At 58.9% G+C, this 14,349-nt stretch overlaps 1 protein-coding gene across 2 annotated transcripts; it reads right to left on the bottom strand.

The window, feature by feature from the left end:
* Window positions 1-4: 4 nt before the first annotated feature.
* On the bottom strand, window positions 5-14,337 carry LOC102398665 (laminin subunit beta-2). Of its 2 annotated transcripts, XM_044933564.2 has the most exons (33): window positions 14,207-14,337; window positions 14,027-14,115; window positions 13,733-13,905; window positions 13,513-13,648; window positions 13,357-13,430; window positions 12,772-12,960; window positions 12,611-12,674; window positions 12,191-12,393; window positions 11,982-12,102; window positions 11,115-11,303; window positions 10,730-10,909; window positions 10,498-10,610; window positions 10,167-10,246; window positions 9,946-10,078; window positions 9,605-9,763; window positions 9,398-9,525; window positions 5,209-5,341; window positions 4,833-5,025; window positions 4,612-4,755; window positions 4,161-4,392; window positions 3,914-4,077; window positions 3,603-3,827; window positions 3,294-3,511; window positions 3,099-3,195; window positions 2,630-3,002; window positions 2,363-2,547; window positions 2,048-2,289; window positions 1,622-1,970; window positions 1,084-1,291; window positions 845-986; window positions 586-762; window positions 335-494; window positions 5-253 (listed from the first exon to the last, which is right to left on the bottom strand). In XM_044933564.2, exons 2-33 carry the CDS (start codon window positions 14,112-14,114, stop codon window positions 117-119), a joined length of 5,409 nt encoding a protein of 1,802 aa, XP_044789499.2. In that variant the 5' UTR covers window position 14,115; window positions 14,207-14,337; the 3' UTR covers window positions 5-116. The 2 variants fall into 2 exon arrangements, with proteins under 2 accessions (XP_044789499.2, XP_006053306.4); XM_006053244.4 differs by having other exon boundaries at window positions 14,027-14,264.
* Window positions 14,338-14,349: the final 12 nt, after the last annotated feature.

The raw sequence follows: 14,349 nt of genomic DNA, 5'->3' as shown, positions 1-14,349 counted from the left end.
CCCGGGAATTCACACTGGTTTATTGGGGGGGGCCTTGCCAGGCTGAGGACTGTTCATGCACAGGCGATCATGCGTGCGGGGTAAGGCTAGGGACCGGGGGGCGCCTCGGGCAGGGGTCACTGGCAGGTGTTGTAGATCTGGACCTGCAAGTTGATGGCCTGAAGCACACTGCGCATCCTGGCCTCCAGCCCGTCCAGCTGAGCCGCTTTGCCCTCCAGCGCCCGCTCATTCTCCTCATAAGTGCCTTCCAGCTCTGGCAGAGACGGGTATCAGATGAAGGGTCCTTCTCCCAGAGAGCCTCACCTTTCTGGGGCCCTCCCACCCCCATCCTCACCTTGCAGCCGCTGCAGCTTGTCTTGAGCGGCCTGCAACAAGCCCCGAGCCTCGTCCCGCAGTTGCTCTGCCCGCGCCTGCGCAGCCAGCACACCCTGGGCCTTGCGCTCAGCCAGGGCCCTCACTGTCTGGTACTGGTCCCCCAGGGGGCCCTGCAGCAGCTGTGGATGTAGAAGCCGGGGGCTGGGTGGTGGCCCAGTGGAGGCCCAGCCTCTGTCCCCAGCCCTTCCATCTGGCTCTGCCTCAACGCACCTGTTCAGCTTCCCGGGCACGATCCTGGGCAATGCCAGCCGTTTCTTCGGCACTCGAGGCTGCCAGGCTATTCCCTGCTCGCTTCAGTTTCAGAGCCTCCAGGAGACCATCCAGTTGCTGAGCCCGCTCACCTGCGGAGCTCAGTGCCTGCTCGGCACCTGCCATCCTCTCCTGCACCTGCCGTGGGTGGGCCCAGGATTAAAGGGGTTTACGCGGTGTGCTCCTAACCTGGCCCCACTGGTGTCCAGGGAGGCCACACCTGGTGTAGGGTCTGCTCTGTGTCCTGTGTGTCAACCACTGCCCCCTGGATGGCACCCTGAGCAGCACCCTGTGCCCGCTGGGCCTCCTCCAGTGCTGCCTGGACTGTCTCTGCCTTCTGTTTCTCACCCTCAGCCCGGCTCCTGGGGAAGAGAGGGAGTCAGAACCTGCCAGTATCAGGATCAGGTGTCAAGGAGGGGGCAGCGGGGGTGCAGGAGGGTCCAAGGTTGGGGATCAGACCGTGCCCGCCGCGCATCGTTCAGGAGCTGCTCGGCCCGGCGCACGTCTCCCACAGTGCGCGCCAGGATTGTGTCCACATCTGCCAGGCTCCGGACCCTCTCTGCAATCTCACCCGCCAGCTGCTGGATCTGCTCAGGCGACGCTGGGATGGAGAGTTCTAGCACCCGGGTGGCCACCATCTCAATGCTATCAGGGTCAGCCCCCTCCTCTGTGGGGACACAGGCAAGGACTTAAGGTCAGAGCTTGGGCACAGGGACACGTGGGAGTATGGACTCAGAGACCACACATGGGGTATGGATTTGCTAGCAGGCAGAAGGACAGTAACCAGAAGCTAGTAACCACAAGGACAGGACTCTACATGGGACACAGATTTGGGGCCATGGACTTTGGGATGACATAAAGGCAGGGCTCGGGGTCCACACATCCTGAGTCCCTGCCCAATGGTGGTCACAAACAGAGGTGCTGTGTGGGCTCTGACTCAAGTATGAACACAGACACAAGGGAAACACCACGTGGCCTGGGCCACAGGGAGGCTCACGGCTGAGGAAGTCTTTCACATTCTGGATAAGTTGCCGCAGTTCCTGGTTGGCCTGCTCCACCTGGCCCCTGGACGCATGAGCCTTGTCCAGGGCTGCCTGGGCCCGCTGCTGGGCCTCGCCTGCCTGTCGACGGGTTTCAGCTACCTGGCTGAGGATGCCACCTCCTTCTGCCAACGCCCGCTGCAGCTCTGCCTGTGTGTGGCGGGCCCGACCCAGCGCCAGGTCCGCCATGGCTGCTGCCCCACTGCAGCTGAGGCCCCCACAGCGGGGCTCCCCCTCCTCATCCCGGCAGCCAGCACCCCCGCAGGGGCTCGTAGCACAGGGCGCATCTCCTGGGGACCCACACACCTGCCAGGCACAGAACAAGTCAGGGCTGGGGGAAGGAACAGCCACACCCACATGTCCCACCCCACACTGAGCCTTACCAGTTCGTTGATGCCTGTCAGACTCAGGGCGTGGGTATGGGCAGAGAGCTCGCCCAGGGCCCGCTGGTTGGCTATGTGCCTGCGGTTGAAATCCTCCCTCCGGGCACTCATCAGGGACTCTGTCCGGTGCCGGGTGTCTGCTGAGTTGCTCACAGGGCTGGGCACTATCAGGGCCGACATGTTGGCACGGCGTTCTGCCTCTGCAGACAGGCTGTGGGCCTGGCGGATGGTGTCATAGGCACCTGAGTTGGGCAGAGGCGGGCAGTCAGCTGAAGATCCACCCTGATCCAACTGCCTCGGGGGTCACCAACTCACCCAGGAAGTTTGAATGCTTGAGCAGGTCCAGATGCTGGTCAAGCTGCCGCAGCGTGAGATTAAGTGCAAGCCAGTCTCGCTCTAGACTACTCAGTGCGTGGTTGGCGTTGAAATTGTCATCCTGCACGTCTGTAAGCTCAGCCTCCAGCCGGGTCAGGTGCTCCGTGGCCTCCCCGATTTCGCGCCTGTGTGAAGTGATACAGAATTCAGCCCTGGCGCGTTGGGCCCCTGCCCCATCCCACCACTCATCCTCGGACTCGTCCGCACCGCAGCTCCTCTGTGGCCTCCACGAGCTGTGCAGTGGAGGCGGCGGAGGCATTTCGGGCAGCCACGATGCCCTGCACAGTGCCCAGCTTCTCCTGCAGGTGCCGGAAGCTGCTCTCAAAGGCACCCAGCACGCCCGTCTGCTGCAGCTCTTGCGTCCACTGCTCCAGGCGCCGTGTGCGGGCCGCCAGATCCTGCACCACGCGGTCCCAGTCCCCAAAGCACGCGTGGCAGGGATGGCAGGTGGGAAAGACTCCCGAGAAGCCACGGGCACACTGGTCGCAGCGCACGCCAGACACGCCGGGGCGGCAGCTGCAGTGGCCCGTGGAACGATGACACTGAGGTGTATCTATCCCACGAGGGTCACAGTCACAGGCTGTGTGGGCAAAGGACAGACCACAGGGTCAGGGTGCCAGTGGAGCATCCTGGGAAGCACCCCCCCCATCTACTCTGGCCCCTCTAGCCCCCTCACCTCGGCACTGCAACCCAGGGTCTCCCCAGTGGAGCTCCTGGCACTCAGAACAGGTCCGTCCACCGAAACCAGCACGGCAGTGGCACTGGCCTGTGAACTAGAGTGGGAACAGGCAGAGGTCAATCAGGTGCAGAGCCGAGACCGGAGGCAGACAGCTGGCCTCACCCACCCAGGGGTCCACAGGAAGTGCCCTACCTCGTCGCATGCGGGGCCTCTGGCTCGGCTCGGGTGGCAGGCACAGGGCTGGCAGCCACGGCCACTGGTGAGGTTCCAGAAGTTGGGGGCACAGCGGTCACAGCTCAGGCCCTGGACGTTGGGGAGGCATGGGCACTGCCCACTGCTTGGGTCACAGTTGCAGCGGTCAGTGGATGGGCACTGCCGGGGATCTGTGCCCAGCAGGTTGCAGGTACAGCCTGTGCCAGCCGAGATGGGAACACCAGTCAAGGGATGCACACCAGTCAAGGGGAGCCCCACCCAGTGGTCCCCTCCCATCCCCACACTCACGGTGACAGCTCTGTCGGGCAGCCTGCCCATGGAAGCCAGGCTTGCAGTGGGCACAGCGCGGCCCCTCCGTGTGGTGTAAGCAGCGCAGGCATTGCCCCGAGTGGGGGTCACAGGCATCCGGGTCCGTGGGGTCAATGTTCCCACTGCACTCGCATGGTTGGCACCCGCCGCCTGGCCTTGATGGGTCCCCAAAGTGCCCGGGGGCACAAGCTTCGCATCGCAGCCCTGCCCACGGTCGGAGGGTGGGGGGAGGCGTGAGTGCTCAGCCCAGCTGCTCCACCCTGGTCCCGCGCCTGAACCTCCTCACTCACCTGTGTAGCCTGCCCGGCAGTGGCACACAACCTGCTGCGAGTACCCATCCCTGTGGCAGGAAGTAGCAAAGTGCCGCCGGCTCCCGGGGCCTTCGGGGCAGGGGCAGGGCCGGCACTGGCCCCCGTAGGGCAGCCGGGGGTCCCCATGGAAGCCAGCAATGCACCTGCAGGGAGGAGAGGGAAACGCTGCATCCTCCCTGAGTGGCATGCCTACCCACCCGCTCGTCCACGGCTGCTCCAGGCTCACCTTTCACAGTGCTCACCCCCAGTGTGGTCCCGGCAGCCCAGGCAAGTGCCAGTGTTGGGGTCGCACTCGTCTGCGTGCCCGTGGCAGACACAGGGCCGGCAGCTCGGGAACCCCCACTGGCCTCGTTGGCAGCGGTCACAGCGAAGCCCAAAGGCACCAGCTCGGCAGGGGCACTGCCCACTGGTGGCATCACACAGGCCGCTGAGCGCCCCCTCGGGGCTGCAGTGGCAGGCTGGGGGCAAGGCGGAGACTGAGCCAGGGAGGGGCTTTGAGGGGAAGCTGGGTGAGGTCAGAGTGGAAGGTCAGGGGATGGAAGAGAAGGTCAAGTGATCAGGGCTGAGGATGTGGGGTCCGAAGCCAGAATGAGAAGGACGAAGTAGCGCCAGAAAAAGGAGGAAGGACAGTAGTGGGGAGGGGGGCAGACAACTGGAGGGATGAGGCCGGTGAATACCTTGACAACCCGTGGGGCCAAAGCCATAGTAGCCAGGGGCACAGAGGTCACAGCGGCGCCCAACCACTGCAGGTTTGCACCGGCACTGACCGCCATGGGGGTTGCACTCGGAGCTCAGGGAGCCCTGGGGGTCACACTGACAGGCTGTTGGGAGAGGGAACAGGGCAGGTCAGGCTGAGCCCCCACACCTCCGCCCCACCAGCCACACCACACACACTCACGCAGGGCTCCGTTGTAGAGCAGCGTGGACAGGCTGATGAGGAGTGGGGCACAGGCCTCAGAAGGAAGGGGCTTGCTGGGCATCAAACCCTCCTCGTGGCAGCGGTAGCGTTCAAAGGTGGCCCGGCGCTCCAGAGAGGCTGCGTCACCCCCGCTAAACATCTCCAGCACCAGGACACGGGGCAGCAGCACCAGCTTGAGAGATGAGAAGGAAGAGTGCGGTTCAGAGCCTGGACCACGTGGGACCACCAGGACACGAAGCTGGGTCCCCCCAGACCTGCCTGTTCCATCCCCAGCCCCATCCATCCGGCCACCACTATGGGACCCAGCCCACAGGCCCCACCATCTTGGTAGGTATGGGAAGAGGGAGGTGTTCACCGAGTCAATGAGTAGGCTGGCTCCGGAATAGGGGGCCTCAGGCTGGGCACTTCCTCCTGTTCGCACCAGCTTGAGATGTAGCTTGTAGGAGATGCCAGGCTCCAGGCAGACAGGTCTGGGAAACACCATGTGCCTGGGGTAGGGGAGGACAGGTATGGGGGTCACCCAGGGTTCCCGTATGCATCTTCTTGGGCCTCCCCATGCCACACCCAGCAACCAAACCACTGGCCAAGAAACAGACTGCACTGGGCCACTGTCTGGGCCACAGCTGACAGCCAGGCAGAGAATCTGTATAGAAGATTCCCATAAACGTGCCTTCACTGGGATCATCGCCTGTGCTGAAAATACTCCATATGGCCTTGCAACCCCACAGCATTTCCCTGGCACAAATATTCAGTTCAGTTCAGTTGCCCAGTTGTGCCCGACTCTTTGTGACCCCAAGGACTGCAGCATGCCAGGCTTCCCTGTTCATCACCAACTCCTGGAGTTTACTCAGACTCATGTCCATTGAGTCGGTGATGCCATCCAACCATCTCATCCTCTGGCATCCCCTTCTCGTCCTGCCTTCGATCTTTCCCAGAATCAAGGTTTTTTTCTGAGTCAGTTCTTCACATCAGGTGGCCAGAGTATTGGAGTTTCAGCTTCACCATCAGTCCTTAATACTTTCCAGTTTTTGCCCCATGTCCTTTTTACGCTTCCTCCAACCACCACCTCCAACCTTTGACCAAGGCTCCTCTTCACCAAGACTGCATCGCCTCCCCCTGCCCCAGGTCATTCCCAGCAGCTTCTAAACGCACCCTAGGGTTCTTCTTCGATTCTCCCTGAAAAAATCTTTACTCAAGATTCAGGTCTCCCTCAGCTGCTGCTCTGTCTTTGTTCTCCTGCCCAACACAGCCCTAAAATGTAACCATAGTCACTGCGTCCACTCTCTAAGCCTCCCACTCCCAGGGAGCCTGTGTCCCAACACGCCATGCAGTCGGCCTGTCCCAAGGTCACCGGTGACCTCCCTGTAGCCAAACCCAGCGGCTACTTCTCTATTCTTATCTGCTGAGGCGTCCAGCAGCATGCAGTGAGAACCGTACGCCTTCCTTCCTCAGACGCTCTTCTCAGTTTCTGGGACCTTGTCCAGACTCCTGACTTCTCCCCATCCCCCAGCTGCTCCCTCTCTACTGGGTTCTAACACTAGAGTACCCCAAAGCTTGCTTCTGCTCCTCCTTCCTTTTTCTGGTCATTTAATTGAGAACCACCTCTTTACAGATAAGTCTTACATCTCCAACGTGAGCCCTCCAGTAATTCCAGACACACAAATCCAACCACCCCTGGCCTTGTCCCCTCATGTCTCAGCATCTCAGAAGTGCTCCCCGCTAGGTCTCCATCTCAGAAAAGAGCCCATGCCACCCAGACGCCCAAGCCCCAAACCCTGGAGTCACCTTTCCACGTTTTCTCCCTTTCCTACATGTCTAACCTGTCAGCTCTGCCACCAGAACCCTATGGAAACGTCCTCTCCTTGCCACCTCAACTGCTACACCTGTGTCCAGCCTGCTGTCACTCGGCTAACTCAGTAACTTCTAGCAGAGCTCCCACCTTCCACCTGGGCCCTTTAGGTCTATCCTCCACTGGGAAACCAGAGGAGTCTTTGTTAAATGTAAAGTTGGCCAAATGTCCATGGTGGGTACAGCCAGGCTCATTATGCTATTCTCTCTGCTTCTATGTATTTCTATTTTTCAGTTCAGTTCAGTCGCTCAGTCATGTCCGACTCTTTGTGACCCCATGAATCGCAGCACGCCAGGCCTCCCTGTCCATCACCAACTCCCGGAGTTCATTCAGACTCACATCCATCGAGTCAGCGATGCCATCCAGTCATCTCATCCTCTGTCGTCCCCTTCTCCTCCTGCCCCCAATCCCTCCCAGCATCAGAGTCTTTTCCAATGAGTCAACTCTTCGCATGAGGTGGCCAAAGTACTGGAGTTTCAGCTTTAGCATCATTCCTTCCAAAGAAATCCCAGGGCTGATCTCCTTCAGAATGGACTGGTTGGATCTCCTTGCAGTCCAAGGGGCCTCTCAAGAGTCTTCTCCAACACCACAGTTCAAAAGCATCAATTCTTCGGCACTCAGCCTTCTTCACAGTCCAACTCTCACATCCATACATGACCACAGGAAAAACTATAGCCTTGACTAGACAGACCTTTGTTGGCAAAGTAATGTCTCTGCTTTTGAATATGCTATCTAGGTTGGTCATAACTTTCCTTCCAAGGAGTAAGCGTCTTTTAATTTCATGGCTGCAGTCACCATCTGCAGTGATTTTGGAGCCCCCAAAAATAAAGTCTGACACTGTTTCCACTGTTTCCCTATCTGTTTCCCATGAAGTGATGGGACCGGATGCCATGATCTTCATTTTCTGAATGTTGAGCTTTAAGCCAACTTTTTCACTCTCCACTTTCACTTTCATCAAGAGGCTTTTTAGTTCCTCTTCACTTTCTGCCATAAGGGTGGTGTCATCTGCGTATCTGAGGTTATTGATATTTCTCCCGGCAATCTTGATTCCAGCTTGTGCTTCCTCCAGTCCAGCGTTTCTCATGATGTACTCTGCATAGAAGTTAAATAAGCAGGGTGACAATATACAGCCTTGATGCACTCCTTTTCCTATTTGGAACCAGTCTGTTGTTGCATGTCCAGTTCTAACTGTTGCTTCCTGACCTGCATACAGATTTCTCAAGAGGCAGATCATGTGGTCTGGTATTTCCATCTCTTTCAGAATTTTCCACAGTTTATTGTGATCCACACAGTCAAAGGCTTTGGCATAGTCAACAAAGCAGAAATAGATGTTTTTCTGGAACTCTCTTGCTTTTTCCATGATCCAGTGGATATTGGCAATTTGATCTCTGGTTCCTCTGTCTTTTCTAAAACCAGCTTGAACATCAGGAAGTTCACAGTTCACATATTGCTGAAGCCTGGCTTGGAGAATTTTGAGCATTACTTTACTAGCATGTGAGATGAGTGCAATTGTGCGGTAGTTTGAGCATTCTTTGGCATTGCCTTTCTTTGGGATTGGAATGAAAACTGACCTTTTCCAGTCCTGTGGCCACTGCTGAGTTTTCCAAATTTGCTGGCAAATTGAGTGCAGCACTTTCACAGCATCATCTTTCAGGATTTGAAATAGCTCAACTGGAATTCCATCACCTCCACTAGCTTTGTTCATAGTGATGCTTTCTAAGGCCCGCTTGACTTCACATTCCAGGATGTCTGGCTCTAGGTGAGTGATCACACCATCGTGATTATCTGGGTCGTGAAGATCTTTTTTGTACAGTTCTTCTGTGTATTCTTGCCATCTCTTTTTAATATCTTCTGCTTCTGTTAGGTCCATACCATTTCTGTCCTTTATCGAGCCCATCTTTGCATGAAATGTTCCCTTGGTATCTCTAATTTTCTTGAAGAGATCTCTAGTCTTTCCCATTCTGTTGTTTTCCTCTATTTCTTTGCATTGATCGCTGAAGAAGGCTTTCTTATCTCTTCTTGCTATTCTTTGGAACTCTGCATTCAGATGCTTATATCTTTCCTTTTCTCCTTTGCTTTTCGCTTCTCTTCTTTTCACAGCTATTTGTAAGGCCTCCCCAGACAGCCATTTTGCTTCTTTGCATTTCTTTTCCATGGGGATGGTCTTGATCCCTGTCTCCTGTACAATGTCACGAACCTCCGTCCATAGTTCATCAGGCACTCTATCTATCAGATCTAGGCCCTTAAATCTATTTCTCACTTCCACTGTATAATCATAAGGGATTTGATTTCTATTTTTACATGATAAAAAGTTTAAAAGAAATAATGATTAAAAAAAAAAGATCCATGAAACAAATACGAACCCCCCAATATAATAAAAACCTTAATCAGGCCAGTTACATCCCTGCTCAGAGCACTCTGACACCCTCCCAAGCCCCTACAGGCACCCCCCATCCTGACACTGAATGGGCTCCCCTCCATTCCTGCCTTGGCCTCTGGAACTTGGGCCCCTGAAGGAGCAGGCCTGGTTCTCTCTACTTCCTTCCTCTGAGCCACACCATGCCCAGCAGCATCGGCAAACAGCAGCCAGGAGGAGCAGGCACTCAAAGGAACAGATGAATGAGCAGTGGGAGCGGAGGGCTGACCCACAACCCGCCCTCCAAACAGTGGTAGGTGCTCCCACTAGCGTCCTCACCTGCTGCCTGGCTGCAGGGTCCCTGGGATGTGGTCGTCTTGGGGCAGCACGTGCCCACATGGGCTGCGGGCAGACACAGGCCCTGGACGCTGCACGGTCAGTTCCATCTCCGCCCACTGCTCTGGCACCTGGGGGGACACGGGATGATGGAGGAGGTGCTCCCACGTGCAGAGGGTGAGCTCTGGGTTAGGTGTTGCAGGATCTAACCTGGGGCTCCAAGCGCAGCAGCACGTCGTAGTCCATGGCTCTTGGTACAGAGGCCACCATGAACTCCAGCACCTGGCCTTCCCGCAGCCTAACAAAGCCCGGGCCGGTCCAAGATGGAGTGCCCCCAGGGGTTGCCAGACGCTCCACCACATCGAGCACCTGAGAGGCAATGCAGCCGGGGGTGGGGGGCTCTTCTGCCACAGCCTGTCCCCAGGCCCCAGCTCTCCAGTGGAGGCCCTGCTCAAGGCAGACACCCTCCCTCCACCAGGCGCCACCCATAACCCAGCCTCTCCATCCATAGTGCCATCCATGCCCTGCCCCACAACAGTGCCCCCGCTTACCTGCCCCCGGGGTTCCTCAGCCTCCCAAGTTAGGTGGTCAAGGAAGGGCCGGAAGTAACCAGGCCGCACCTGCTCGCAGCGTCGCCCCACCATGTGCTGGCGGCAGCGGCACTGACCCGTGGCCTCGTTGCACCTGGGGAACACGTGGTTACTCCAGAGGCTCCGCCCTCCTGCCCAGGATTCTCTCCCCGCCCACCCAGGGCCCCTTATACAGCACTCACTGGGGATCCAGGGCACCACCGATGTCGCAGTCACATGGACGGCAGCCGAGCAGGTCGTGGCTCAGCCCCCAGTGGCCAGGCTGCGGGACAAGAGGTTGCTGAGGGCCCGAAACAGACTCCCCTCTCTGCCCAGCAGAGAGTCCGATGATGACTCTCAGCCTCTACACTCCTTGGGGAAAGCATGGCCCCCAGACCACTGGCTCCCACCCTTGGCCTCTCACCCAGGTTCAGGCCCTAAGCCCTCAGCACCCACCCAGGGGGGCATGGACACCACCCCCCAGCCCTGTGCTCTGAGGACAAGCGCAGAACTCCGGCCCCCCTCCAGTCGCACCAGGCAGCGGTTGCAGCCCTGGCCGGTCACCAGACGCTTGCAGAAACAGGCTCCGCTGTTGCGGTCACAAGGGGTACCCCCCGGCACCGTGCCCCGTGGGTCACACTGACATCCTGCAGGGAAGGAGACATCAGCACTGTGGGGAGCTGGGGCAGTGCTCATGTCTGGCTGGGTCAAGGGTAAGAGGTCCAGGGTCAAGGTCAGGACTGGAATCAGGACAGGAGGCACATACGCTGGCAGCCCAGGGGGTTGCTGGCGCTGAGCCCAAAGAAGCCGTCGCGGCACTGCTGGCAGCGAGAGCCCACCACGTGTTCTTTGCAGCGACACTGGCCCGAGACCAGCCCCAGGGCAGGGTCATCGTGGGGATCACAGCGGCCCCCGTCTTGGGAACCCATGGGGTCACAGTCACAGGCTGGGGGCACAAACAAGTGCAGAGTTACCCTAGGCCAATGAGCCCAGCACCAGTCAAGTCTCAAGCCCCACCCTAGATTCCCAGTCTGGCCCCACCACTCCCCCACCCTCCACCCCAAATCTCTGCAACTTGGCCATAGTCTGGCACATCCTCCGCTCTAATCCGGGGACAGCCTTCCTGCTCCAGGGTTCAGTTCCCGCCTTACAGCGGCACACAGCAGGGTCGCGCAGGTCCTTGGTTGGGTCCCGGTAGAAGAAGGGCCGGCAGAGCTCACACTGGCGCCCGGCTGTGTTGTGCTGACACCCATCACACACGCCTCCGCTCACATTGCCGGATGCCAGGTATATGGCCATGTCGAAGTGACAGCTGTGGGCGTGCCCGTGGCACTCGCACTCTTGGGAGAGGGGAAGGAAGAGAGGGCAAAGGTCACTGGAGGGACCGTGCCCTGAGAGGAAGGGACTTAGGGACCCCCAGTGCCACCTTAGGTCCCTGCCACCGGCCAGAATTTGTGGGTGGGGGTTCGGCTTTCTACTGGGCCCCTCATCAGAGCACGCTGTTGAGAAGGGTTGAAGGAGTCCCTGGGGGCATCGAGACCAGGATGAAAAGTGAAAGTGTTAGTTGCTCAGTCGTGTCTGACTCTTTGCAACCCCATGGACCGTAGCCCACCAGGCTTCCCTGCCCATGGAATTCTCCAGCAAGAATACTGGAGTGGGTTGCCATTTCCTTCTCTAAGGGATCTTCCTGACCCAGGGTCAAACCCAGGTCTCCTGCATCACAGGAAGTTTCTTTAACCATCTGAGCCACCAAGGAAGGCCCCTTCACAAATCTTTTTTTTTTTTTTTTTGGCCACGCCTCATGGTTTGCAGGATCTTAGTTCCCTGACCAGGGATTGAACCCAGGCCCTGGCAGTGAAAGCGCTGAGTCCTAACCACTGGGCCACCAGGGAATTTCTTCCTGATACCCTTCAGACACAATCTAGGTGTTAGGGACTTAACCAACCATCTCTAGGTTGTACCCAGGGCACAGCCAGGCCACAGAGTTTTGGGGCAGTGGGGGCTGGGGTCTCACTCACTCCTGCAGGCATGACTGTGGCGGTCCTCAGCCGGGTGCCAGGGCAAGTCGTGATAGAAATCCTGACACTGCTCACAGTTAAGGCCGCGAGTGTTGTGTTTGCAGACGCAGGCCCCATGAACCTAGGGGGGTGGGCAGGCGAGTGGTCAGCACGGCCCAGCCGGGCCCGCCCCTGCCCACAGCCCAGCTCAGCCAGCCGAAGGCTCTCACCATGCCCTCAGCGTGGGCTGGTGCCCCCGGGGCGGGCGCACACTGTGAGGCGTGTCCGTAGCAGAAGCAGTTGCCACGCACGACCAGCTCATAGAGGGCGTAATAGTACTTCTCGCGGATCTCCCGCCGGGGGTCAAGCAGGTTGTCCCCAAGTGTGTGTAGCCGTGTCAGGTTTACCCGCAAGTTGGTGATCTTCAGCAGGTCTAAGCAGAGGGAAGAAGACTGGGAACCCACTGGCCCACACCCAGCCAGGGGGCTGAAGCTGCCAAGGTCACCTTGGGAGACCTCCTGTCTCTAGCTGTATGAGCTAAACTGGACTTGGCACCTGCCCTAGGAAACACCCAAAATAGCTCCCGAGGCCCCAGATAGTTAGCAGCCGGACTCTGGGACTGTGCCAGGCTCAGAGAAGGGAGCACTCACTCTGGATCCGTGGGCTGTAGGGGTCTGGAATGGGGATGGCAGGGTCCAGCACCCGATAGATGACCTGGGAGGGCATGGAGGCATTGCAGACACTGGACCTGTGTCCAAGGGCACGCCCACCGTGCCCCCTCTCTGCCCCAAGCCCAGAGGCCAGCCCTCACCTCGCCTTCAGTGGATGGCTCAATCTCTGAGTAGCGGGACTCACAGACAACATCGTCCCAATGCCGTGGTGGGGCTAGCGGGACTCCAGGGAAGTCTGCCGCACAGTCATAGGAGAAATAGCGGTACACGCGCCACGTGCGTCCAAAGTCAGCCGAGCGCTCCACCAGCATGGCAGCGGGGCGAAATGTCTGGGTAGGGAGCACGGCTCATCAGCGGGCACCAGGACCCAAGTCCAGCCCAGGCCTGTCAAGAACCCTGTCCAGCTGGGGCCTGCTCTCAAGCAGCTCATGGAGAGGTAGGGGTGACCAAAGTGAGCCAAGAAAGAATCGGGAAGGAAAGCCACCCCGAGTGGGGAAGTCAGGAGCCCCAGGGAGACAGCGCCTGATCCAGCCTGGGATTGGAGCAGCGTGTACACAGGCCTGGAGGTGGGAGGCAACAGAACTGTGGGAGGTGAAAGGGCCTCCCATCTAGCCAGGGCACAGCGTATGAGTACAGAGAGGCTGGACTGAAGATCTGGGACTCTGTTCATGGGCACTGGGGAGCCAAGCAGGGTGCTTCAAGCAGGCTCCCAGACATGCGGGCACCTTGAAGGTCATGATGAGGTGTGTGAAATGGAACTCAGCCTCCAAGTCCAGCTGGATGGTGACCATGGGGACACCTGGGGCAGGAGTCAGAGGTCAGGGCCTTGAGGCTACTTGGTGGGCAGCCCTGCTCCCCCCATACCCCACCCGCAGCCTCACCATTCTCTGACTGCCACCAGGCTGCCCGGCGCTGTGGTGCAAAGCTGGTAACTACATTCTGGATGCGATGGCTGTTTGGGTTGTCTCTGGCAGAGAAGGGGTGCCGGGAGTCACACAGAAAGCATTTCTTCTCATCCTGGGTCGGATCAGGGTCAGGGTCAATGTCTCAGCCACTGCTAGTCCATCCTGACTCGGCCCCCCACCTCTACCCCAGTCCCACCTGCAGGTGACTGACGATGCAGTAGGGCTGGGGGCCGCGCAAACCACAGGTGGAGGAGGCAGTCAGTCTGTCAGCGCGGCCCACCAGCAGGTCGCCTGTGGCAGGGTAGCAGCTTCCCCGAGAACAGCTTGGCACATCCAGGGCTGGGGCCTGGGCCAGGGTGGTGACCAGCACTGGGAACAGGGGGTCAGCTGGTTCTGCTACACTATCCCACTCCCCGCAGCCCCTGATCCAGCTACCCCAGGACCCACCATCACATCCCATCCCCGCCAGGCCTTCACCAGGCCCTCTCACCGCTCAGCAGCAGGCCCAGCTGAAGCTGCCAGGGCCCAGGCTGTCCCGGCAGGTCCCTCCCTCGTCCCCCTGCTGCGACCCACTCCATCCTGAAGAGGAGAGGAAGAGGATGATGGGGGACGAGAGGCCTGGGGCCCGTGCCCTCCTATCCCCTCCCTTGGGGTCCCATGTTGACTCTGCCTGTGTGGGTCCTTGGCTGATTCCCGACTCGGTCCTCTGTCGGTCCAGCGGTCCCTCCACTAGCGCGGAGTCCAGCGACTTTGAGCAAAGTTGGGAAGTATGGCAGGAAGTAAAGCATGGAGCGGATCTCGGGCGGGAGCGCA

The sequence above is a fragment of the Bubalus bubalis genome, chromosome 21 (assembly GCF_019923935.1).
Source record: "Bubalus bubalis isolate 160015118507 breed Murrah chromosome 21, NDDB_SH_1, whole genome shotgun sequence".
Taxonomy (NCBI): domain Eukaryota; kingdom Metazoa; phylum Chordata; class Mammalia; order Artiodactyla; family Bovidae; genus Bubalus; species Bubalus bubalis.
This window is presented reverse-complemented; position numbering and strand designations above follow the sequence as displayed.

Bases quoted from the DNA above. Each gene is read 5' to 3' on its own strand.
- LOC102398665 (XM_044933564.2), bottom strand. From the start codon at position 14,114: ATGGAGTGGGTCGCAGCAGGGGGACGAGGGAGGGACCTGCCGGGACAG. The intron at 13,649-13,732 runs GTGGGACTGGGG...GATCCGACCCAG, and splicing joins GCATCGTCAGTCACCTGCAG to GATGAGAAGAAATGCTTTCT. The intron at 987-1,083 runs GTCTGATCCCCA...TCTCTTCCCCAG, and splicing joins AACGATGCGCGGCGGGCACG to GAGCCGGGCTGAGGGTGAGA.